This window comes from Brachyhypopomus gauderio, chromosome 2 (assembly GCF_052324685.1).
Source record: "Brachyhypopomus gauderio isolate BG-103 chromosome 2, BGAUD_0.2, whole genome shotgun sequence".
Lineage (NCBI taxonomy): Eukaryota > Metazoa > Chordata > Actinopteri > Gymnotiformes > Hypopomidae > Brachyhypopomus > Brachyhypopomus gauderio.
The window spans coordinates 16,001,330-16,029,186 of NC_135212.1; the positions used below are offsets into that span (position 1 = coordinate 16,001,330).

Here is a 27,857-nt window from a genome sequence, read left to right on the forward strand (position 1 = left end):
TACTAAATGTTGGCTTACATTTCAAATATCATGTTTAGCTGAATAAACATGTTATCAACCCCTTTTAATGTACAGTATGTAGGCTTACAAATGCATGTTTAACTGAAGAATAAACCGTTGAACATGAGTAGCCTACATTTTATTGAGCATGTTTTTTTTCTTCAAGTATCAAAGTAGAACAGCTTTCTCAAGCAGTGATGCATTTTGGAAACAGGAGATGAGCCCCTGGTCTAATCCTCTGTATTAAGAAACCCTATCTCAAAAACTGAATTTTAGTCATTACTTGGGTAGCACGCATATGAGCCATTTTAATATAGATTAATCTAGATTAATTTCAAGATTTCAGTGAGATTAATCTAGATTAAAAAAATTAATCTATGCCCACCCCTAATATATATATATATATATATATATATATATATATATATATATATATATATATATATATATATACGATGTTCGGCTGATTTTCGCGTTTAAGTCCATGATAAATCCTATTTATCTGCATTCCATTAAGAATGCCTTTCATAGTTACGCGTGAACGCGCTTCTGTCTGGGTCAACCTACTCAGAGTTGAGCGACCCTGATGACTTTAACTCCGATCCGCCGTTTTGGAACCGAAAACTCTGAGTATGTCAGATCGGGGTAAGACAACTCCGAGTTCAGGGTTAAGTTTAGAGTTTGTTAACCCCGCTTCTTGGAATACCCCCCTGGTGTCATGTAGGGCTACGCCCCCCTCTCCTAGCTGTCAATCCGGAGTGTCTGTCCCTCGTGTCTGTGTTGTTCCCTGCTCTTTGGTCCCGCCCAGCTTGTCTGTTGCCCGGGTTTCCCTCTGTCTGCCACGCCCATGTCGTTATCGTCCTCAGCTGTGTCTTGTTAGTTCCATGTTCTTATAGTCCCTGTGTTTCCCCAGTCTGGTATCGGTGATTTTGTGTCTTTGACCTGTTTACAGTTCCAGTGCTCCTTGTATCGTGTTCATTCGTGCCCTTGTGAGTTTTGTATTCCGTCGTTCGGTGAGTTTGCTCTGTCTGTTCCTGCCATTCTGTTTCCCTGCCCGTTTTGTTTATTATGCCTGTGTACCTATCTAGTTCGGACAGCCTACCTGATATGACCCATGCCTGCCCATGGAATTCCCTGTAATAAATCTCGCTCTCCTCAGCGTTTGTGTCTGTCTCCTCGCTCCGCAGTGCGTGCTGCATTACACCTGGTCTCTGTGTCTGAGTATTCATTTGTGTGACTCTACATGAATAAGGCCTACAAGTATGTAGTTGAAATTTCTCTACACACTATTAACATTATATAATATTTTAATTGCATTAGTAATACTATTATACAAACTGGTCTAGTTTATCCAAGATAGGCACATGTTAAGTATGATGCATATGACTTGCCTGGCCTGAGACATTAGAGGCATATAGCAGCATTTCACTTGTGCAAAATTACACAATATTCCATATTGCCAGTTAGATCTGAGGGTTAGAGTGATGTCGGGCCATACTGTTATGTATGATGCATATGTTATTTGCCTGGCCCGGCACCTTATAGGCATGCAGCAAGCCATGTTTCCAGTTAGATTTGAGGTATTAAATGATGTTGGATCAGGCTAAAATCAGGTTCCTCTCTTAGGGAGCAACCTGTTCTTTATGATTCATTTGATATTTCTCTGGTCCACCATCAATAAGGCCTTCAATAAGTCTCTGAAACTACCCCTTTAAATCCGTTCACCTATATGCCCACTGCTCAATATGCCATGTTGTGTGCTGGTATTTCTTCTTCTGATTGATTTGTGTTCTAGAACAGCATTTCTGTGTTTTTAGTTTTCAAATCTAAGAATATGTTTCCTTACGTTAGAAATGCTGACGAATTCAATCATCATGTACATACAAATTGCATACAATTGTAACAACTTGAAATAGAAACCATTTTACAAAAGGAATGCTTTCATTATATTTTATAATTTTTTTTCACATTCACAAAATCAGTATGGGAAACAATAACCTCTTAATGTATGCTCCTATCTATCTAAAATCTATCTCTTTTAAACAAAGTGCACAGCAAACGCATCGTGAACACAACCTTTTTGAATAAGGAACCAACTTCAGCCGCCGAATAAGGAGCTGCAAATAAGTAACCAAACGAATCTGAAAGTGCGAATAAGTAACCAGCTTTAGTGTCGTCTCTTCTGCAACGTCCAACCTAGGCCGACCTCGCACTGGGCGGTTTTCCATGGTCCCCGATCGACCTTAAGCGTTCTACCACTTCACATATATTCCGACATACAACAGTATTAACCTGCATGTTGGTGAAAGCTTGGATATCGCCAAGCCTGTCTAAGATTACTTCACATCTAAGCAATATATAATCTTTGTCCTGGCAATTCGCCAACCTCACAATCTCATTTGCCGTTTCTAGTAAAACGTCAGCCATGTTGCTGTGTGCTGCCCTCTCTGGATTTCACGGGAGGTTCTGTAGTTGTAGCTCCACCTACTGCTAATTTACATGTATTTGCACGTTGGTGAAGTTGAAAACGAAAAAGAAAAGTGGAAAATGAAAATGAAAAGTGGAAAATGAAAAAGAAAATCACCAGCAGGTAGCGCCAACCCTCCTTTTTTATTTTAATTTTATTTTTGTCACATATGACCCGTGCTCGAGTGAAACATTAAATTGCAAATTAAGTGATTTCATTTTATTTTTAATTTTGTCATATTTTCACACATGTATGGAAAAAGAAATGGCAAAACGGTATTTTCATTTTAGTGTTTTCATTTCAGTTTTATTATTGGCAGGAATTACCTCCCATACACGTGTTTTCATCAACTTCAAAGTCGGATTTCTCGTGATCAGCTGCAAGCCAGTCCCACCAGGATTTCGCAGGCCTTTTTTGTGATTGTTGGGGCTAAAATGTTTGATGTTGTGTGTTTTTCAAAAAAATTACGATGCATGTTGCGCTGTTTTTGTTTTTTGTTGTGATTACATTGCAATAGGGAGTAAATGTTGTATGTTTTCCTCTATTTAGTAATCCATTTTAATTATCTATTTACCTATTTATTTACCCATGTATTTATTGCCCATTTATTTATTTATTTATTTGGATCTCCCTATGGGTATTATGCTTCTTATCCTGTCTTTTACCCCTGGTTTTAACACTTCAAGCTATGATTTTATTTCTTTTTCTGTGTGGTATGAAATAGTTTGGGCAGGAATGATAAAGTTTTGTATGCCCCGCCCCCTGAAACACAGGTCTTGGGAGAGAATGCACAATGATCCCTCTCACTTTCTTGAAATGATCCCTCGAAGTGCAACAGCTCGGTGGCAGAAATGAACTTTCCATCTCTTAAAAGACTATGAAAAATCACTTGGAGTGGATGGGCTGGTGCTAGAAATGTTAAACTTGTTGGAAATACATGTATACACTGAGAAATTGTGTTGGAAATGTATGAACTCATCGTTGTGAAACAAAACACTAAAAACCAAAAAAAAAAAAAAAAAACAGTTTACCCCCACTTTCATGTAGTGTACCGGGATACTGCCTTTCCCAAGCTTTTGTCGTTATTTTCGTTGGCCAGTGTGAAACTTTCGCCTCGCTCATCAAGTAAGGCGGAAGTTTGTCGACGTCATATCAAGACGACATCGGTGATTGGTCAAATTTGCAGGAAAGTTGCAGTGATTGGCTGCAACACCATCCCTGAATTCATGGGGTTTGCTTGAATTTGCGTTGAAGTTGCAAATCGCAAAATTCTGGAGGATCTGGCATGTAGATGGCTGAAAATCAGTATGCATATAGATGGGATAGGATTTTTATTTATTTATCTGGTTTGTTTTGAATTCCGTCAAAGTTTAATATGTGATTTGACGTCAAATTAATTTTGGGCCCACCACCTTATTTATGCTTAGAAACAATGGAAATCGCAGATATCATCTGTAGCGTCTTTATGTGTGTTCAAACGAGGGATTCTGATGAGAAGTCAGAATTCAGAACAGCACCATTCACCGTAATGAGATACTGTATGTAAGTAAATGTATGATTCCCTGTTCATGACGCTCAATCAGAGCACTGACACATCTCTCTTATTAAACTTTGGAACTCTTTCCTGACACTCATGTTGTGAATCTTAACACACTGCTGACTGAACAAATATATAATGCTGTTTATGAACCCTGGTAGCTATGTCTGAAAACAATATCAAAACTGTATAACAACTCTTGTGAATAATACAAGAGTTGTTATACAGACAATCAAAATCCTTACAAGAGAACAGAGGCAGTCCATTTATCAGATATTTAATGTGGTTTATTAGACTGAAATCTCTAAAACCTTTAAAAAACAACAAAAAACATTAGCAAACGCTTTGATCCAAGAGATTCAGCACAGCAACACTTAAAAATTAAAAAGTTTATTTTGTTTTGATTCCAATAAACTGGTAATCCACAAATTAAAAAGGGTTTACAAAAAAGAAGGAAAAATGTCATATTACTTAAACACTATACATATCTACTAGTGGAGTCTGCTGATATTCAAATTCACACTCTGCGTTTGGGGGTGTGTGTACGACAGTCCAAAAGTTCAGAAAAGTGTTTTTAAAACAAAACAAAGGTCTGAAAGGGTACAGTTAGGGATGATTGAGTAGAGGGTGGCCTTATGACATCAATGTGTGTATTTAAGCATGTGTTTTTTGTTACGCGTTACGGTCAACACGCACATCCACCTCCCTGCCATTGATTTTGGTGCCATTCATAAGCCTGCAGGCCTGCTCAGCACTCTCCGGAGAGTCAAACCGGACTGTCCCGCAGCCTTTAGATTTCCCATTCTCCATCTTGATCTCTGCGAACATTACCTGACCTGGAAACATACAGGATTTATTTATTTAATACACAATACACTTTTGAATTCCAAATATAAAAAAAAAAATCCAAGCAGTACCATTACAAAATGAACCAAACACACAACCCAATATATAGAAATTGTTTGCAGTAGTTTTGCTTGAAGCAAACTCCAGACCACAGGGGTGATAGTGGGGAAAAATTCCCGAGCCTGAAATTTTTCTGAGCGGGGTGTGTGTGTGTGTGTGTTTGTATGTATGTGTGTGTAAGTGTACCATATTTTGAATATTTAATCATTAATAATTAATTAATAATATACAAGTCAGGTAATCATGGTGAAAAAAAAAAACATTTCTATTAATATTCTGAGAAAATGCTGTAACCTAAAGATTCTTTTAACACAATTAGACACAATGTTAAAAAAAGGCAAGGATTAATTAATTTATTCATTACTGTTAGTAAATTATAGGATACCAGACAACTCAAAGAAATTATGCAAATAAAGTTTAAAAGAATTACAAGTATTATGATTATAGTTAGTTTTAATATATAAAATATTTAATAAATATTTTGTGTTTGATTATTAGGACATACATTTTGTGCTTTTGTTCATGTATTACACCTTACGCTGTAAGGCGGCCATGATGAACCAGATCGTCTGACCACCTGTACCGGCTCAAAAAAAAACCACTTTCTTATATTTCTTATAATACTGAATTTATCTTGTATCTCCCTCTGAAGCTCTTACTATGTGTGAAATACAGGCGGTCCCCGGGTTATGACGTCAATCCGTCGTGAATCGATTTTCGGTGTAAATCAGAACATATGTACTATACGCAGTTATCCTATCCTAAAGCTAGCCTTTTGGCAAATACCTTTATCCATAGCTGTGTTTAACTAAGGCTAAAGGCCTATCCTGACGCCGCGCACACCAAACACCAAATTCCGTTTACTACGCAGAACCACTTAGGTCCAAACAAGGCTTATACAGTAAATGGGAGATGTGTACTAACCACGGAAAATCGTAACTCAGGAAACTCGTAACCCGGGGACCGCCTGTATGATGTTTATGTCGACTGAATCGGAGCATTGATGTCTTCGGCACGACCAATCAAGTTAAAAACATAAACTGACCAAAACAAACTGGACTTAAGGCAGGAGGGAGGTAACTTCTCTACGTAATGTCCGAAAATCAGAAGGCGGGATGACCCACAAGTCAATCAAGTGACACCACCATCATCCATCCAGCGCTGATGATCCAGTGAGAGGATCATATTTCAGCCTCAAAACAGATAGCACGCACGCGTGTGGTTTATTATTATGATTTGATGGATTTCCCCCCCCCAAAAAATTCTAATGACGGAAATCCATCTTGGTGACGGAGAACTTTAACCCATGGACTAGGCGAACCTTTTTTCCCCCTCGCGGACATGTCGGTATGCCGGCATGGCGCCTGAAAACTATCAGGCCTGAGACCAACAATTTCAAGAGGACCAGACATAATAAGGATATGTAATGGCCAAGGGCAAATAGTAAAAATGGATGTCAGGCCAGTTGCTGGTGTTCAAGTCATTGACAACTTTCCTGGCAGTTGCAGTTACGAGTGCTAACCTGCAGAAAAAATTAGTTTTGCAAAAAGTCCACCAACATGTATGTTGCAAAAGTTGAGGCGGGCAGATCTAAAGCTGTCCTGAATTCATGTACATTTTCTGCAAGTGAATTTTTTACATTCACAGTCAGATTTTTATTTTATGTTCTCACATCAAAAATACAATTGCAAATTTAATTTTACACGTTCTCACATCAAAAATACAACAAGTTCTCTAATCAGGTCTTTCAACCAAGTTTTGAAACATTTTACTTCCATACCAAAGTCACCAAGCAAGCAATCCTGGGTCTGGAAAATCCTCGCATATGAAAATGTCCTAAAATATCATCTATAATAGATATCCACTGCACAGACGAACATGTTTACTGTTTAGAAGATTTAGTATTTAAGAAAAGAATGGCATGGTATTAGCTTCAATTACTTGCAGATGATACTCAGCTGTATACATCTTCTAACCCAGGTATCAGTACTACTCCCAACATTGAGAACAGAGTCCAAGAAATAAAACTGGACAGGGTTTAATTTTCTTCTTCTAAATTCCTATAAGACACTTGTTGGCAATTTTTAATCTTAAATGGTTATTTAGCAACATCTAAATCTAAAGTAAAAAGCTTGGGTGTCACTATTGATTCCGAACATTCATGTGACATTCACACAAACTGCATTTTTTTCTATTTACATAATATTGCTAAGATGAGACATTTCCTTATTAGATGCAGACAAACTGGTCCACGTTTTTCTCATCAAGATTGGACTATTATAACAGCCTTTTAGACCCATGTAATCTCCCATTCCTCTCCAATGTTCTTGAATGTGTGGTGGCTTCCCAGCTACAACAGTACATGTCTTCCAATAATCTTTTTGACATCCTCCAGTCTGGTTTCCATGCTCAGCACAGCACAGACTGCTCTCACTTATGTTTTAAATGACCTCCTCTTTTCCTCTAATAATGGCCTTGCTTCTGTCCTTTTACTCCTTGATCTTACTTCCGGTTTCAACACAGTTAATCATACTACTCTGTTGGGCTGCCACTAAACCCTTTTTTTCTATCGATTTAACTATCGACTCAATTGGTCAACTAGTCTAAATGATTAATTTTCTGCAGAACAACAAACAAAGAAACTGTTGCATGTTGCGTACCGACAGTCACGCTGTCTACATTCTGATTAAGAACAGGGCTGCCCTCACTTTAGCCTAAATTCCAGCACTTTTCAAACCTGAAACACAATGCAACATTAAAATTTGTCAGGTAAATGTTCTTCCGCTGTTTTTGAGGGGTGTTTCTTTATACTACCACATGTCGTTTCAGAGAACACTGCAAAGATTGTGACGCGGCGAGTTTAAACGCCTCCGCCTTTCGTGCAGGTTCGCGCAAGGTGTGTGGTGTTGCGCGCCATGGTCACTCGCGAAAGTATAATCCATAATAAATAATCCAGCCTTGACGCGGCTCAGGGATTACATCACAAGCAGCGTCGTGCAGCTGTAGTGCCTGTAAATTAAAAAATTTAATGGTCCAATGAAAGTTATTTAAAAACCAGGACATTTCCTCACTTAAATCCGGGACAGGACGTGAAATACGGACATGTCCCGGGACATTCGGACGTTTAGTCGCCCTACTTTAAGACTTTGAGAGCTGGACTGTTTGCCATACCTAGCCACGGCACGTTTGATGGCTTCGGTTCTTTCTCTTGTAACGTTATCAGGTAGGCGAACTGATTTGTATTAGGCTAAATTTAAACATGGGTCTGTGGCGGGTGTTGAGTGCAGAGCGTTGAGGAGCGATTTCGATTGGAGGATCGAGCTCTCTGTCTGAGATTTTTTATTATTATATTTTTTTGCTGATGCACTGGTCCAAAGTGGCGTGTACCAGTAAGTATGCTTCGGTGTGCCATACGTTTGCCGACCCCTGCTGTAGACTTTTGCGAGGCTCCGCTGCAACCGGCATTTTATTTTGAGTGGCGCTGACCAATGACTGGAGACTCTCTGATGTCATGCGTTGAGGAAAAACATTTCTTTGAACGGACACATTTTAGAAATTAAAATGGAACATTAATAAACATAAAAACAAAAAAGTAAATATAAAAAAACAAAAACAAAACCGATGCGTCGACTTAAAATATTGAAGTCGACGTATTTTCAGCGTCGACGTCGTCGACTGTATCGACTAATCGCGGCAGCCCTACTACTCTGCTTTCACGACTTGGTAATCTGGGCCTTTCGGGGACAGTTATTTCCTGGTTCACGTCCTACTTATCAGATAGATGGCAGTTCATATGGTTGGGTAACTGCAAATCAGATCTGGCTCGTGATCCCCAGGGTGTTCCTCAGGGCTCTGTCCTAGGAGCACTGCTTTTTACTATTTATATTCTGCCCCTTGGGGACTTGATACGTCAGCATGGTTTGAACTTTCACCTCAATGGTGACGACACCCAGTGTTATTTTAGCTTCAAACCTGACCCCTTCCCACCTCATTTATCACTATATGTACTGGGGAACTCAACCGGTGGCTGCGTACCAACTAGTGGTGGGCCGTTAACGGCGTTCGTTAATTTGATACTCTTATCAGGCGATATAAAAATTATCGCCGTTAATCTATTCTTAAAGTTGGGTTGGGAACTGGGTCAAAATGGGTAAACAAACTAGGATGACTTTCAACTTGACAGTTTAGCTCGGCTGTATTCCTAACCAAATTGCACAGTATGGGTGAGAACGAGTTTTTAAACCTGTGAATTACAAATCGTACGTGTTTTTACATGGATGCAGCCACAAAGTCGCCAGGTTTGCTTCACGGAAAATTTATTTTTAGGAATGTAAAGTGTTACCGGAGCGGAGCTCGGAGCGGTCGTTTTCTGCATGGTCCTAGCGCTAGATTCGTCGCTATTTAAATATTTCTTTTTAACCATTAAAACTACAGAGGACCAAAACTGACTTTTGAAAATGACGTCCGTGAGGTTAAATGTACTAAATGTTGGCTTACATTTCAAATATCATGTTTAGCTGAAAACATGTTATTTAATGTACAGTATGTAGGCTTACACATTCATGTTTAACCGAATAAACCGTTGAACACGAGTAGCCTACATTTTATTGAGCATGTTTTTTTTTTCTTCAAGTATCAAAGTAAAACAGCTTCCTCAAGCAGTCATTGATGCATTTTGGAAACAGGAGATGAGCCCCTGGTCTAATGCACCCTCTGTATTAAGAAACCCTATCTCAAAAACGGACTTTTAGTCATTACTTGGGTAGCACGCATATGAGCCATTTTAATATAGATTAATTTCAAGATTTCAGTGAGATTAATCTAGATTAAAAAAATTAATCTATGCCCACCCCTAATACCAACATCCTCCAGTTAAATGCCCGTAAGACTGAGTATCCCATTGTTGGCACTAAATCTGTGGTACATTGCCTTACTAGTACTTCCCTCGCTATTGCTGACACTCTTGTTAATTCTTCCCTTAGAGCATGTAATCATGGAGTTTTGTTTGACCCATTTCTGTCATTTGAGTTACACATATGTTCACTCACAAAAACTGCCTTTTTCCAATTTCGCAATATCTCGTGTCTTCGTCCATTTCTATCCCTCAAATCCGCAGAGATCCTAGTTCATGCCCTTATTACAACAAAGCTTGATTACTGTAACTCCCTCTTTTATGGTCTTCCCTCAAAATCACTTTGGCCTCTCCAGACTGTCCAAAATGCTGCTGCTCATGTTCTGACCAAATCCAGAAAACACAAGCATATAACAACTGCTTTGGAACGTCTCCACTGGCTTCCAATAAACCTACGCATTCATTACAAAATCCTAGTTCTTACATTTAAAGCACTCACTGGCTTGGCACCTTCGTACCTGTCTAACCTCCTTCACTGCTATGTCCCCACTCATAGGCTTCAATCCTCTGTTAGTGGTCTTCTAGTCATTCCGAGATTTAAGTTAAGCACTATGGGTGGTCAATCATTCAGTATGGGTGGTCAATCATTCAGTGTGGCTGCCCCAACACTCTGGAACTCTCTTCCCCTTCTCTCTGTCTCTCGTTATCATACCACTTTCAAGGCTCAGTTAAAAACTCACATATTCATTAATTATTTCCACCCAAATTCTCCACTTTCGGTCTCTGCATGATTTTGATCGGTGTGTACTTTCTGATTGCTGTGACTTGTGTTGTTGATTGTGTATTGCTTGTAAAGTGTCCTTGAGTTTTTTGAAAGGCACTCTTTGCCACTTACCACAATGGCTGAATTTTTCCTTCAGTTTCTGCCAAGTGAGATCATAGGACAGCTGTGTACAAAGAGCAGTGTCGAGAAATTAGTGGCGTGTATCATTGACCACTGTAATGTGAGAACTCTTACACATCATCCATACTTACATTTCTCACAAAGATCTGGCAGCCTGCTTTTGATCCTGCCCCTCTGTCTGACATGCCACTGCCCATGTGACCAGAGCCAGTGCCATACTGGGCAAAACCTCTGTTTATTTCCATGTTGCTGCCCATTCGATCAAAACCACCACCCATGCGATCCATGCCCATATTGCCTATACCACCTCCTACACACACACACACACACACACACACACACACACACACACACACACACACACACACGAGACCATACAAAAGAACACAACAGCCACAGACAGAAACGATCAGTCACTATGAAACAGACAAGGTATAAAGACTTAGTATTATATACCTTTAGTTTCATAATTGAATACAGTGCAACAATGACTACACATCTGCAGTAAGAAGTCAAGCACATTCTATTTTGTTTTATTCAATTGTTGGGGTAAACTACACAGCATTATAGACTAGTTGCAAAACCATAAATGAATGAATATGGTCTAAACATCAATTATAATCCAGGTTTAGTGTTAGTCTAGGTGTCAGGGATAAGAGGACTAAGTGTTCAAGACAACAAGCAAAACCATCATCAGCTGGTTAACATAGTAAATGAATAACAAATTCAGTTTAGGAAAAATTGAGCCCTATGTAAGAGATGTTAAATGCTGGATGTCACTAAACTTCCTCCCACTTAATGATGACAAAACGGAGGTTCTCCGTCTGGGCCCAAAGGCTGCAAGACAGAAAACACCAGATCTAATGCTAAATCTCACAAACTACCCAATTACACCTGGAACAGTAGCCAACAATCTTTGCATCATACTCGACTCGGACCTATCATTTGATAAATACATAGAATACATAGATAATACTACTAGGATAGCTTTTCTACATCTCCGTAACAATGCCAAGTTAAGAAATGCATTATCACAGCATGATGCAGAAAAATTGGTACATGCCTTTGTTCACTCCAGATTAGACTACTGTAACGCATCAGGATGCTCATAGGAATCTAAATAAACTTCAAATAGTTCAAAATGCCGCAGCCAGAGTTCTGACTAGAACTAGAAAATTTTACATCAATCCAGTCCTATCAGCCCTGCATTGGCTGCCAGTTAAATTCTGTATTGATTCTACTGACTTATAAAGCATTGCACGGGCTTGCTCCTGATTACCTCCAGGAACTTATTTCCTATTATGAACCCCCACGTCCACTAAGATCACAGGGTGCAAGCCTCTGCCTCTTATTAGTTCCAACAATTAATAAGGTAACAACAGGGGGAAGAGCCTTTTCTTATAAAGCCCCCCACTATGGAATAACCTTCCAGAATGTGTCGGGGACTCCATCTTAAGTCTAGGTTGAAAACTTACTTATTTAGTTTAGCATTTGGTACAGATCCAGGGGTTCATGGACTAAGGGTTTTATGGTAAACTGGGGCGCTGGTGCTGTCGTATTGTCACCGGACATGGTCACTCAAGTTTGTTGACGGTGTAGTGGATGGATGCCAATGTCTCAGAATGCTCCCAAGTCTGTACCTTCTGGTTCTGACTTTTAAGCTAGGCTGTAATAATTAAATTCTATGCCAGAGTTACTGCCACACTCCAGAAATGTTTACATTTCCTCTGTCCCACATATGATTTCCTGAGATCCATCCTGTGCCAGCCACCTCCTGCCTAACCAGTTGTGGATGAAAGATCAACCCACTGCCCTGGACCCTCACATTGTCCTGAATTCTCCCCTGCTATGACTACTATTACCAACTATCAATTACATAGAGAACTTGTGTATATAAATACACACATTCACATTTTGTAAGTCAGTCTCTACCCCATGTATGAATGCATCATGCACAGCAGTGTTGAAGGTTTTATTTTTCTTTCTTTTTTTTCCCCAAACTGAATAGGGTTAGAGGCAATACTGGATGAAACTCAGGAGATGCAAATGTCTCAGTGATTAGCATGTATAATTAGCATGTGTTGTGTATTTTGCAGGCCTGCAACTACTCTTTGTGCTCCCCCATTTGGTGTATGTGTTTAAGAATAACATGTATGTACCTAATCCTGCCCCCATGGGCCCCATGCCAGCGATTCCCATGCCTCCCCCATAGCTTCCCATTCCACCACCTAATAGGGAAAAACATGCACATGACAGAAGACATGTTTGTACATATACACTAAGGGGCACACACACTCCCAACATATTTTCAATGGCATGTACACACTGTGTTTGCTGTACAAATGTAAGGTTTGAGTTTGTATGTTTATCCAAACTCTACTTACCCAGTCCTCCAAACGAGTCTCCAAAGGGCCGATTCATCCCCATATCACTCCGGGTAAAGTCCCGATCCATACCACCTATACCTGATCGATACATGTCTGACAAACACAGAACTCCTTAAATCACAGCTACAATTGCAAAACAGCCAAGATTGACAAAACACAGGGATGGTTTTACCTCCCATCCTGCCCATGGGCGCCATATCTCTGGCTCCAAATCCACCCATCCCACCCACTCCATCCATGCCCCCAAATCCACCACCCATTCCTGCAAAACACACACACAGAGTTGATGATGCATCATTGTAAGACTGGATCTAAAATAAAAACTTTTACAGAAGTTGTAGTCATCTTATACCTCCTATTCTGTTCATGCCTCCATAGCCACCTCCGTCCATACCTAAACAGACGAGATCACAACTTGCATCTTGCAAAATAAAATTGATAGTTCATGAATATTTGACTTATGAAGTTCTGTACCAGTATATTCATGGAGATTTTCTTTCAAAGCTAATGTCCCTTTCTTTGCTTTCAAAATACTACATATTTGATTAGGTAATAAAACTGATCTGGCATTGCTTCAACAGTACAAGGAATAAAATGTTAACCTAGAATCTTACATTTACAGCTTACAGCACTTTTTACAGGTGCTCTTACCCAACTTGCACATTTACTATTGTGCATATTCCCTGGCATACAACAAACGACGATTTTTGTGTTTTCTGTACTTAATGGCAAGGAAAGTGCTCTATAGCCCTGTTCAAATATTTCAAGGAACATCCACATTAAACATCAACAATAATGTAAACTGAAACTTAAAAAAGTAAAGTTTAATTATGAAAATTATATACCTGACCAAACATAGTATTCTATATTATTGTCATGGAAAACATTTATTCTTCATTAATGGCAATTTACATGAAGGCTGTCTATGTAGAACATTCATAAGTGCTTCTTGCATTCAGGATCATTTCAAGTTACTAAAACATGTTTTATTTAGGGTTCACACACATAGTGTGGGAATCCTATTGTAATTGCTCAGATTTTTTATTTTTTCCCCGGATACAACGCATACTGCAGCCTAGACCGTAAGGCCCAGGGAGACCAAACTTGGCAGAATGGTGTAGTCTGTTTGCAGGACCATGCTAAAATACAGACACCCACATTGGCCTGATGGTGGCACTATAGCGCAGCATTTTGCGTTTTGGTCCATATCTCCCACCCCGTAGGTCCTAGAAACAAAATTCAGGTGCACTTCAGGTGCATTCCTTGGCTCCAGACAAACAAAAAAGTCTCAAGAACCATTAAGCTCCGCCCACTTAGATGAAAAGTTACTAAAAAATATTTAAGTTGTCTGCTTCATTCTTAAAACAGATGAACAGATGAAATCCACAATCTTCTCTCATCAAATAATCTCCTCTTGCATCTATGACTTTCCTTAAGACTGAACTTTGTTCCAACTGTGAGATTTGCCAAAATGTGTTGGACAACTGAACTCTGATTCATTAACAAGACTTTATCTGAGACGATACTGATATTTAAAACAACTTTAAGAAATTAAGGCCAGACGCCAAAAAAGTGTAGAATTAGGATAGAACCTACTCTTTAATTCAGTGCAGAGATCCAGTTAAAAAAATAAATAAAAAAACTACTCTCAAATGGACTCTGGTTTTTCATCCAATCTTAGTGTTTCTCGCATTATCAATGATTGCAGAATACGTCAAGGAAAACTGTGTGCCTGCACAAATAAGTGTACTAACCTCCCGGACCCATTGAGCCCATCCCTCCACCACTGAGACGATTGGTGTTGATTGGCTGTCCTCCTGGACCCAACCCCATTCCAACTCCACCTAGACCTCCTGAAAACACACAACCATAAACAAACCATCAATGCAATACACACCATGCAATAGTTTCACCAATACTAGTCTTTCAATACAAGTCTGAGATCAATGAAGATCATTCTAAGGATTTGTTGGAATTCTCCAGTTTTATGATCCTAAGCCAGTGACCCAGTCACCACTGGAACATTCCCTTAACTTTCCACATCATGTGATAAAGGATTCATGATTCAGTTCTCTCATGCTTTTGTGAAAAATCTCTTGTGTACAAACAATGCCAACAAAATACAAATTTCATTTATCAATTTAAACAAACAAACAAAAAAGTATCTTTAGTATCCTGCAATTAAAAAAACCTGGAGCAGACATTTATTAATGCAAAAAAATTAATAAATGTAATATAAACAAAATGTACTTTCATTGCATATTAGTGAAAGCATTCTTTTTTATTTCTGGAGCAAAACAAGGCAAAAAATTGTGCAAATATTAAACAAGAATTTTATTTAGAAAAAAAAAAAGAACACTTAAGGTACATTTTAAAACCATTTGCCTGTATACAAATGTAGTTTTGCCATGAATCACCTATGACCTCTGGTGCTCACAACCGTTGGTCATGGTTTTTCAAATCTTTGATATCTGTTGTCTGGTTGCTGTTGGTCTTTATTTAGAAGGCAACATATCGAATACACACCTTGACATTGCTGTATTCATGGGGTCTGGTATTTAACAAAAGTATAAAAGGAGAAATTGCTGGCATTGTTATTATTTCATTGAACATGGAGGAGTGCCTCTGATTTATGAGGTGTTTTTCTGTCACTATGAATTAAGGCTTTCTCCTTACCCAGTTTCCTCAAGTGCTTCATACAGCCTATTTCATTGGGCTTGGTGATGGAATAGCATTCTGTAGTATAGTATTCAAACAACAGGTATTTCTGTTGTTGTACCATTCCATTAACTTCTAAGTATTTGTTAAATTACCTCCATAGTTTCTAGTCTGTGATTTCCTCCAATTACCCTCAACATTGATTCATTGATAGATTGGTTCAATTCAACACAAACCTTGCTAATCTGAGTGATGTCTGACCCTGGATGATGCTTGTTCTTGCTATCATGTTTTAGTGACAGGTGACCTATATTTCCATCTCCCTTTGATGATCTTCTACCGGGTTGTGTTAAGAGCACAGTATTTGTATCTATATTGCTGAGACAGCAAAATTACATGAAATTGTACTAAAAAAGTGGAAATAAGCCAATCAACCCAGTATTTGTTAAATTTCTCATTCCGAGATATTTCTCATATCTCAAGATATTAAGTAATTGAAACAATACAAGTAGGTCCATCATGCAGCTACTCCTCCGTTTTCATGTTGGAAATGGGGTTAGGGTTGGAGGACTGCAAATGAGTCCAGCGTGGATGTTTTACTCCTTACTCCTGTATTTTGCCCCCACCAAAACCATGCTTTCTGATTGTGGGGAGTTTGAGAGTGTGGCCAGTATTTTGGGATTTTGTAGAATTTAATTCTTCTGAACAGAGGTTATCATTCCTGTGATCTATATGAGCATCAGAGGCGATTGCTTTAAGACAGCAAGTAATCAAATATATACTGTTGTGTGTATGTCATTGACTAAATAGTACAGTACAACAGTGCAGTACAACGCACTCAACTTTTGTTCAGAATCAGCTTCTCATCACTGGTAACGACGCAGCTTTCCTCTCACTCGTTCCCGCAGCTTCACAATGCTTTAAACAGAGTTCAATACCGAAGCAACGAGTGTAGCGAAACGAGTCATTGGATAAATGCTGGGCTTTGTCCCGTCCATCGGACGCTCTGCGTCTCTGGGGGTCTATGGGGCAGTGGGCTGGCCCGGACAATCAGCTTCTGCATGATGATTGGATGATCTGTTTGAGGCTAAATACCTATTTGATTGATAGTGAAATGAGCAAATCGGCAATCTTTTGGTGTAAACATCTGTGGGAGCATTTTTTAATTTTCATTCTGTTCCGAGTTGAACCAGAGACTTTCCTAATCCTCTTAGCGGCATTTTCTTTGTTAAAAACAACTATCGACCAGAGCTATTTCTGGTGGGGTTTTTTTTTTGTAGCTGCTTGTGTTTGGAGACTTCTACCATTCTCATACAAAAGGCATGAAAAAAGCAATGAACATGTGAGTGCATGTGCAAGGTAAAGTTGCCTGGGCAGAGTCAGGATTGAGCAATCAATGAAGGCGCTCGCATTCAAGTGGCAAAACATAACGAAGCAGTAAAAACAAAACAGAATTTTCTCTCTCTGGGTTCGCCACATTTTTCTCAAAATCCACAAAGATGTGTTTTCTTGAGTCTGCAGGCTGTTCAAGGTTGCCCAGAAATGGTCCTACTCAATGGAATTTCACATCACGGATATTGAGCACTGTGGCAAACAATTATGATGTCCTCCTACAAACTTTTGAGACTATCATTGCAGATAATTCATGGACGATGACACATTAGACTGTGCCAAAGGCCTTCTGATGAAACTGGAGGATTTTGAGTTTGTGTTCATGTTGTACACATATGAACAAATCTTCTCTGAGACTAATGTGGTGTTTGACATTGTCCAGCAGAGAGCTATGGATGATCTGTACTGCAAGAAAATAATCGAGTCTCTTTTTGCTTTTGTCAAAGAGAAGAGGTCAGAGGGGGCTTTCCAAGCTGTTTATGCCAAAGGAGCAGATCTCACATCAGACCCATAAACTGAGCCCATGAGAAAACTCTGTCTGTCACAACAACAGGATCCCAAGGAGCACTACAGAAATCTGTACATGGTCATCCTAGACAATCTCACAGAGCAGCTACCTCAGCGTTTTGCAAATTTGGAAAGTCTGCGCTTCTTGGAATTGGTCAATCCAGGGAAATTTGATGAGGCAAGTGTTTCCAGAGGCATTTCAGAGTGTCCTGAAAAGTTTTTGCCAGTTCTATGATTCAGGGAGACTGAGGTCTGAACTTCAAGTCCTATATTCAAACAAGGACTTGCAGGGCAACAGGGGAAAGCTATGTGATTTCTTGCTGTTTCTGAAAGACTTGGAGTTGCCTCAGGTGTACAAACTATTGTCATTAGTGGCAACGATTGGAGCTACATCTGCAGGTGTAGAGAGGAGATTCTCCTGTTTAAAGCGACTCAAGTCTTACACCCGCAAAACCATGGGCCAAGGCCGTGTAAGCAGCCTAGCTCTGCTGGCAATTGAGAGGACACTAGTCAAGTCCCTGGAAAAGATGCCTTGTTGGTACGACAGGGTCATAGATCACTGTCTTGAAAAGGAACAAAGGGAAGAATGTAGGTATAAATAAACCGACACATTTTATGATGTAGGCCGAAATTGAGCTTCCCCTCCTTCAAAGACCAGCATCCGCCACTGATGAGCATGGTATTAAAGTATTAAAAGTATTTCTTCTTTGGCTTTTCTTTTTCATTTATTACTTTAAATATAATGAAATGTAATAAAAATGAAATGAAATAATGTAATAAAAAGGTTTCACAAGCTCTTACTGGGCAACTGAGGTGGCTTCTCGACAGCCCGGAAATCATCTGGTGGAAGAGACTTATCATCCTAAAAGAAATGTATAATAAATATATACAAACACACATACAAATCAGCACAATTCATTGGGGTTAAAGTTAAATCCTTCAACAGACTTTATCTAGCATACACTACAAGATGCAGGGAAGCCTACTTCAACTCACCATTTTCACATGCATCTGTCTGTCAAACAGCATCTGACCATTGAACATGGCTGGTTGGTAAAGTTAAGAAATGTAAAAACTCAGCATTCTGATACACACGCTGACAGACAGACACACATACTGCAGAAGTGTAAAAGAATACAGATGGCCTGCACAGCCTCGAGTGATTGTTCGAAGGTAACCGTGCCCATGCCTCTGCTCTTCCCATCCTTATCCTCCTTCACATCTGCCCTCTTCACCACTCCAGCCATGCTGAACACCTCCTTCAGCTTTTTCCAGCCCACCTTAAAATCCAGCTACATAAATAAAGCAAACATCATCAAAGAGTGTGAAATGTGGACTGAATGGACTGCTGAATTATTAATTTAACTGGTGACTTTAAAAGTTTTCAGTTTGCAATTGCCTCAGGAATTTACAGAGCAGACAGTATGCTCCAGCACAGAGTAAATATTTAACACACAGGAAAACTAATTATAAAAACACAAGCTACAGGTAATTTACAGTGCAGTTGCACTCAAACCCACAAAAGCCTTCCATTACATTGCAGACTAGGCACATTTCAAGATACATATACTTTTGTCAGGTTAAAATAGATTAAAATTAGTTGACCATTCAAGCCTCATATATGGGCAGAATGTTAAAGTTTCAAGATAAGCAGAACAGCATTTCCACTAATATTAAATGCCAAGCCAACCATTACAGAAGGTGCTCAAGGTAATATTATGGTCTTACAAGGCATGGGGCAAACATTTAGGCCTAGTTACCACTCTCTTGGACAGCCATGGTCAGGTGTGCAGCTTGCTTGGACCAAGCACACATACGAAAGACAGAGAGAAATCTTACGTTGGCCACAAAAACCGTGGACCCAAGTCGCCCCGCCTGTAGTGCGCTGATGATCTCAGGGGGGATGTTGGGATTGTTAACAATGGAGGGCGGCAGACTCATTCCCCCTGGACCACCATCCTGTCCCCTGCCCCCAGGGTACATCCCCCCCGCACGCTGCAGCACACGTCGTGCATGCTCTCCATCAGGATCCTGAACCAAAAAACATGCTTAGAGCACACATAACATACACCAAAACTCCAAAGCTGATGCATTAAGTAAGTTGCAGTACATGCAGAATTGAAAATCTTTATACACATATATACTAATGTCTAAGGAAGAGTATCAAGAACTGGTACTAAATTGATCCTGGTTTCTGATTGGTCAATACAGAAATAATGATCGTTTCATATACAAATGGCACTGCTATTAGTATTTTTAATTAAATATAACAATTGAAACCAATTTATTCTAACAGCTGGCATTTTCAAATGGTTAACACTAGGGCTGGACAATAACTAAAAATCAATATATATATATATATATATATATATATATATATATATATATAGGTGTCAATAACAGTGATCTGATTTTTAAACACGTGCATGCCACAAGTGCTCAGCAACATCAGACTATGCAAGTTTTGGTTAGGCTCCAACGTGACATGTACTAGCTGCAAAATGAATACCACTGACCGCAATACAAATGTGATTGACCGAGCTTCGACGAGCAATAATAAAGCAGACAAAGTAGTAAAAATAGTAATAAAAGAGGAAAGACTTTTGGTGTGGGTGGAAGTGGTTTGACTTTCAAAGATATTAACATTGGCAAAGTCGGCAAGTTTGTTTGACGGTGATGTCTAGCTTCATGTTCATATAAAATGTAAATATAGTTTCATAGGAGGATGTTTCATATACCTGACATTAGTGCTGGGTGGTATACCGGTTCGCACCAAAAACCGGTGTTTATTTTTGTTATCATAAGAATTTTCATATACAGGCCACACCAGTTTAAATAGCCTCCACGTGTCCAGAATGCAGCACGGTCGTTTATTGTTTCTCAAGGGACGCTTTTTATTGCTGCGCCGCCAAGCACACATGCAACAGAGCGCAAATCTAGCTTGCTGAGAACGAGGGACGTTCTGAACCACAACTTCTACCAAACATTGTAGTAAAAGATGATGCCCCAAAGGAACTTTTGCCAAAGAAAGGAACAGTGTTTGTTGTCGGGAAGTACACAGGGTTTTAAAGGTCGGACGTGGACCAAACAGTCACTTACTGCAAATGCTGTCGAGCAAAAGTTGTCACGGCTGGTGATAAGAGCAATCTGTCGACTTTGTCTAAATACCTATTTGTTAATAACAAACTGGTGTGGAATTTATAATATTATGTGTAGCTGGTAATAATAAAAAGTTTTGCATTTTTACTGCAACTGTCATGCTATATGATTCATTCACTACTTTAGTGCTACCATTTGAAAACTGATCAAGTGAGGCCATGCAAATCTGTATTACATGTAATACTTAGGTGACATTTTTCTAACAGTGGAATAGGGTACTCAACCACTCTACTGCAGTAATTATTTTCATAATCAATGCAGTTAACACATCATGAATGGGGGAAAAAACGTCAAATACCATGAAACTGATATAATTTAAAAAATACCATGATGTAGAATTACCACCCAGCACTACATTTGTATGTACAGACATCTGTTGTGAGCATTCGTGGCAGTTTTCTGTGGAGTTTATATTGTTCATATCGATATCGGAATATTGAATTATAAATATATAAATAGATATAAATTGTGCCCATATTCTCCAGCCCTAGTTAACACTAGACTGGATCAGCAGGAGGAATGCTCTACTCCAAAAGCTTCTGGATGAATGATTGGCTAACCATGTCTTTAACCATTTAGAATGCCAAGCATCATTCTTAGCTCTCTGTCCATAGCTGAATAAATCAATTCAAGTAATAATTGGAATAAATAACTGCTTAGCCTTGTAGCTGGTCAAGGACAGTACTGAGCCAGGTTCTGACAATGCCTGATTGTGATTGGTTCATGGAATTTATTGGAACCGTTTAGATTACTACACCATGTGTGTTTTGCATGACGTTGAAGCTCTATTTTTACAACCAGGACTTGGTGTAAGCTGACAACCAGGATAACTCATTTTGTATTGCCTATGGTTGTTAATATTTTCAGCAAGTGAGTTGACCCTAGTTCCCAGGGACATTCCAGAGGCACATTATCAAAAATCCTCATGCCTGGTAGGTGGAAAATTAAGATCTCGATTTTATTGACACCCTCAGAATAATTGTTGAATCTTTGTTTTTATGTCATATCTATTTGTTGCACCAAATTATCGACAAAAGTATCAATAAGAGTATTGACAAGTACTGATAATTACTGCCATTAGTATCAGGGTCTGTATCAATAAATTCCTAACTATACCCATCCCTACTAATTTCTTAGACTTGTACAGCAGAAAACTACTTTGACTATAATATCAATGATCAGGACCACAGCTAAATTATAAAACTAATTATTAAAGAAAAAAGTGGAGAAAAAACCAAACAAAAAAACCCCTTGATGTTTATAAATGCATCACGCAAAAATAACAATAGCCTATCTATGTATCTATAAATTTTTTCAATGACAAAAACACTTAATTAGCCAAGAACTATACTTTCTAAATGTATGTTAAAGTAAAAGAAATGCTCCATACCTCTTTGATGTTCAGAGGTCTGCCATTGAGATCATGCTTATTCATGACCTCCAAAGCCTTCTTTACAAACTGCTCATCTTTGAATTCAACCACCCTACAAAAATAAATTAAAATGATCACTTCCACTGATGCAAATTGGAGAAGCAAGTTTTAAATAAGTATATTTACAGCTATTCTCCATAAGGCTTGTTCTTACCCACAGCCCTGGTAGCAGTATAGGAGGATTCCAGACAGGCCACAGAGGAGGAGAATAAATGGACCACTCAAATTAATACAGTAAAACATCATAAGTACAAAGTGCATACTAACAAATAGTACAACCCCTGGCAAAAATTATGGAATCACTAGTGTCTGAGGATGTTCCTTCAGTTGTTTAATTTTGTAGAAAAAAGCAGATCAAGCAATATGACTTGAAAACAGAAAATGTACAACAAAACAAATGAGGAACAAATGGGAGGAAACTGAAGTGAACGTCTGTGACCAAACTAAGAAACCGCCTAAAGGAAACGGGATTTACATACAGAAAAGCTAAAAGAAACCATCACTAACACCTAAGCAGAAAAGAACAAGGTTACAATGGGCTAAGGAAAGGCAGTCGTGGACGACTGGATGAAAGTCATTCAGTGATGAATTTCGAATCTGCATTGGGCAAGGTGATGATGCTGGAACTTGTTTGGTGCCGTTCCAATGAGATTTATGCAGATGACCGTCTGAAGAAAACATGCAAATTTCCACAGTCATTGATGCTATGGGACTGCATGTCACATAAAGGCACTGGGGAGATGGCTGTCATTACATCTTCAATAAATGCACAGGTGTACATTGACATTTTGGACACTTTTCTTATCCCATCTATCGAAAGGATGTTTGGGGATGATGAAATCATTTTTCAAGATGATAATGCATCTTGCCATAGAGCAAAATCTATGAAAACATTCCTTGAAGAAAGACACATAAGGTCAATGTCATGGCCTGCAAACAGTCCGGATCTCAATCCAATTGAAAATCTGTGGTGGAAGTTAAAGAAAATGGTCCATGACAAGACTCCAACCTGCAAAGCTGATCTGGCAACAGCAATCAGAGAAAGCTGGAGCCAGATTGAATGAATTGATGAGTACTGTTTGTCACTCATTAAGTCAATGCCTCAAAGTGTTGGCGTGTTTTGTCATGATTCCATAATTTTTTCCTCAGAATTGAGTGATTCCATAATTTATTCCTGTGCTTGTTCTAAAAATCTAACTGTTACTGGATACCACAATTATTTTTCTTGATTTCTTTTAGTGTTTCTTAAAGCCAGAAAGTTGCCATTTGAAATGCCTTTAGTTTTTTGTCATGTCTGTGATCTGCTTTTTTTCTACAAAATTAAACAACTGAAGGAACTTCCTCAGACTGGTGATACCATAATTTTTGACAGGGGTTATACATTGTGTAGTTGGAAAGAATCAAAGAGTTTAGTATTCTTCCAGTTCCACGACATGGTTTTACTAACTCAAATGCTATTGTATTTTCAATTAATGAACACATACAAACAACCAAAGAGTTTATAAAGCAATGTCATGTGAAATATATGAAGCAATCATTTTGCTATATGAAGAGAGTGGAAAAAAAAAACAATTTGCTTGTCACAACAAAAGGTAACAGACTTTAAAAAGTGCAAAATAATCTGAGTAACATTTTTAATGCATATGTTCTTAAAACTGCACTTTATAAATGCTGTAAAAGACATTTATGAGCACTGGCAAGTTAAACACATATGAATGTGATTTTTAAGTAGGAAAGCTGGAAGATGAAGCGTTATAAAATAAAAAAGACAAATCTTAACATTTAACATGCCATTTTCTGTCTACAACATTATCAAAATTCTTAAAAATGACCAATAAAACACCTGGCCAATCATCAAATAAATCATGTTTCCTAGAGGATATAGCTCCAGCCAACTTGAAACCACCAATTAAAAGTACAGCCAAATAAACTGGAGTTTTCTTTGCTCAAATAAAATAAACATTTTAATTTTCACTCTAAAATCACTTTAGCATCAACAAACCATCCCAAGTTCAAAGGTCAACAGTCATCAACAGTATCTAACTAGGCTACCCACAAATAAAACCATTTCCAGTGGAGTACCAGTCACGGGTGTGTATTCCCTTGTTCAACACATTAAAGAATGAAGCTATGGAGAGCATTTAAAGCCTCGCACAGCCTAGCAGAGTTGCCATCACTTACCCTTGACTTTCCTTCAGCATCCTTAAAGAGCTCCACGTATGTAACCTCACCGACTACATGAGACATACAAAAGGGAAAATACCAAAGAAAACAACACATTTAAAACACCGGTGGTGTCTTCACAGCAGGCCTGGGTACGACACTACAAGTAGAAAAGCCCAGTTAATCACCTTCAACCAACTTCACCCACAACACCACCATCCCATAATGTAAATTTACACATCTGAGACCCGACAGCTATTCAACAACATTCAACTAAGTAGGTGCACAAAGTTCAAAACGGTTAGTTTTCAAGCAAGCACAGTACTGTTTTAAGGTTACAACCAACCTTTACCATCCTTCTAAAGCATTTTAGGAACCAAATTCAAGTAGAGCACAAGCAAATAAAATTGTCAGCATCGTTGTCACCTTACAAAGGATTCAACTGTAAAATTGCTACTACTGATTATCTGAGGTTACATGTTGGAGCTGTTCACAAATACAAGGCCAAAAATATCCGAAGGTATCTTTATCTGGAAAAATTCAAACCAAAGCTGTATTTAACTCCTCCCAAGAGGAAAAAGAAACCCTGTCCACATTTATCACATTCAACTTGCTCTCTGTACACTGATCAACTGCCTCTACATTTCACACATGATAAGGATGAAGCCCCACACTAGGGTGACAGAGGGAGCAGAGCATGTGTGCATGGTGCAATATTTGCATAGGTTACCTTTCTCTCGCATTAGATCTTTAATTGCCTGCCATTTCATATCATATGGGATATTGCTAATAAACACGCGATTTCGGTGGGCAGCCTTCTTGTCTCCAGGACCACCATGTCTGTCCTTATAGGGGTGATAGCGATTTGACTTTCGACCACCAGTGGATTTCTCTTTTTCTTTTGCCTCGGATTTCTCCCTTGGAGTCTCTTCTGCATCACTGAACAAAGAGGAGAAAAAAGTGTTTACTACATGGTATTGCTTTGAAATCTGTGCTAACCCTAACATAATCCAGTTTAACTCAGCATACAGTACAAGTCAATCGAGAACGATAAAGGCATCGCACATCCATATTTATGCTGATTCCAGAACAGCATTAGATAATGCTAACTCTCATGTAAATGTGTGCATGATGTGATTTTTACACTGTAACGTTAACTAAAATTGCTAAAATTTCTCGTTTCACTAAAGTAGCTATCGTAACTAGTTGTATAAGCAAAGGCCTAATTAACATAGCTAGTTAGCTAATGAATTATGGTATGCATACACTATCAAGACACTACTAACGACTTGCACCTAGCTAGCTACTTAGCTGGATTTTCAAGGCGAAAGTGGCGGATAACATTTAGCTAGCCAACATCCCAGACACGTACTAGTAATATAACCTATTCAACCAGCGAGCCACGCTAGCTAATTTAGCCACTACGAAACAAATATCTTAGCCAGCGACTAAGCGCGAGTTCTGTAGATTTTCTAAACCAAGCGAACACACTTCATATATAACGATAGTGCTAAATCAAGACCAAACATCTTCATCTCAATCAAAACATGAGATCGCTAGAAATATTAACCTTTATTATGAACCGTTAAAGATATCCGTTAGCTAACTAGCTAGCCAGCTTGCAAAAATGGAGACTGTCTTTGAACAGTGAGCTAGCTAGCTAGCTAGCTAGCTACCGCCAGTTACTAACGAGCGTAAAAACAGGAGTTACGTTTTAACGCCATTTGTGTTTTCTTGTAGTTCCTCTACATCTACACCGATGGTCGGAGAAGCATCTAACGATTCCTCTTGTTTAATATTATCTCCAAGATCCGGATTAGTTTCAGCCATGATTGCAGATTTTCGGTTCTACAGAAAATGCTTTTCTTTTAACTGACGGTCCGTAGTTCAAATGCTGCGACGCTTTTCTCTCTGACTTCTCGAGCTCCGCCTCGTATCGCGCGAATTTGGTATTGGGGACGGGAAAAAGAATCAATGGACTTGTTCGAGGTGTACCGCGTGTCGCGTGTCCTCTATAACATCAAAAATGCTTCAGAACAATTTTGATGTAGCCACTGTAGCTATTTACATTTAATTGTAGTACAGCATGCATGTATAAAGAAAATTATTAAATTAAAATAAAATAACTTTACAAATACGTATTCAAATGAATATATAAATAGATTTTAAATCAGCATATTTCGTAAATCAGTAATTCTGTACAAAAGATTTCCAATTGGCAAGTGTGTAAAAATATATAAAAATGTTTGCAAGAGTGACAGTACCATTCCCAGTACCAGCTTGTGGTATAAAGTGCAGTGCGATTGTTTGTTGCAAAAGAAAAACATACCAGAATTCAGTCTTTTAACCTTGAAACATTTATTAAAGCTTACAAAGATCTTTGGAAAGCAGCAAAAGCGCACACAAACTATCTAACTATCTGTAGCACACCCAGCCCCCACCCTTGTTACTCACACCTGCTACCTTATCAGAAAGAGAGTGTGGGCTCTGCCAGAGTAACACTATGTCCTAGCTAAACTGTTTTCTAGTAATCTTCCATTCACCCCACAGTCTAGTTTTTTGCAGAACAATATTACAGTTAACCCTTTTACTTTATTAATGCATAGTTTGTTAAGCTTATAATCAACATCATGATGGTCTTTCATTAAATTTATAATCCGACAATTCCCCCTTTTGGTCTCTGAAAGAGATCACCACATTATGTCTTCTTCTTGTCCGGGCTGTGACTAAGGGCCACCTGCTTCCCACAAAGACATCATAACAGCACAATCATTGTTATCTTTTTTCCTCAATCATGGCACTAATAAATCTCTCAAACAAAGCACAAATACATGGTATTCAACAACATCCACAAGTGATCATTAAAATACACTAAATAATATTAAAATAACCAAATAATATTAAAATAACCAAACACTTCCATTTCCCCAGGGTCCTCTCCAACCAGCCAATTAATTTATTATCTGCTCCTGAAGCTTCCTGCATTTCTTTAGATAACTCTCTCAGTCACCCAACGATCTGGCGCGGTGATATTTGGTATAAACATGCAACAAACTTCGCCTTTTTCAGCTAGTAGCATATCTAACACCATCGTATTTTGTATGGCCATTAATGATGTTGGAGCTAATTGGTCCCTCAAACCTACTGCATTTTGCGTTAGGGTGGCTAGACGCACCCATTATAATATCACATAAGTTGTCAAGTTTTGTATTTAAAAATACGGGACGTTTCCCGTATATGACGTCATCGCCTAATTTGCATAATCGGTTATTTGCATATAGCTGCAATCGAGGCTGTAGGAGAGACGAAAACATCTTTGGAGTGGCAAAAAGTGAAGAAAAAACACCCCAAATATGTTTTGAACTACAAATGTGACTAAACCCGCGAATTTTCAATTTGTATTTTTTTTAAAGCATTCATGTGCCGCGCCAAATAGAATTCTGTCACTAGCCTCGCAAGAACTACCACCTGCAGTAGTCTGGGTAGCAGTTCT

General features: G+C 38.8%; 1 protein-coding gene across 1 annotated transcript; it reads right to left on the minus strand.

Annotated features, from left to right (window-relative positions):
• Window positions 1-4,378: 4,378 nt before the first annotated feature.
• Window positions 4,379-26,324, minus strand: myef2 (myelin expression factor 2). Its single transcript, XM_076988783.1, has 17 exons — window positions 26,076-26,324; window positions 25,095-25,303; window positions 24,383-24,435; window positions 22,356-22,363; window positions 22,160-22,253; window positions 19,450-19,641; window positions 18,749-18,902; window positions 18,607-18,656; window positions 18,412-18,472; window positions 14,808-14,906; window positions 13,406-13,447; window positions 13,226-13,315; window positions 13,051-13,146; window positions 12,826-12,894; window positions 10,798-10,976; window positions 10,658-10,709; window positions 4,379-4,840 (listed from the first exon to the last, which is right to left on the minus strand). Exons 1-17 carry the CDS (start codon window positions 26,192-26,194, stop codon window positions 4,677-4,679), a joined length of 1,731 nt encoding a protein of 576 aa, XP_076844898.1. The 5' UTR covers window positions 26,195-26,324; the 3' UTR covers window positions 4,379-4,676.
• Between the last annotated feature and the right edge of the window lie 1,533 nt (window positions 26,325-27,857).

What these genes read in the sequence shown, in the direction of transcription:
- myef2 (XM_076988783.1), bottom strand. Translation starts at nt 26,194, where the DNA reads ATGGCTGAAACTAATCCGGATCTTGGAGATAATATTAAACAAGAGGAA. An exon ending in AACACAAATGGCGTTAAAAC is followed by an intron (nt 25,304 to 26,075) that starts GTAACTCCTGTT and finishes CTCTTTGTTCAG; the next exon opens with TGATGCAGAAGAGACTCCAA. An exon ending in GGAAAAATTCAGCCATTGTG is followed by an intron (nt 4,841 to 10,657) that starts GTAAGTGGCAAA and finishes GTATGTTTCCAG; the next exon opens with GTCAGGTAATGTTCGCAGAG.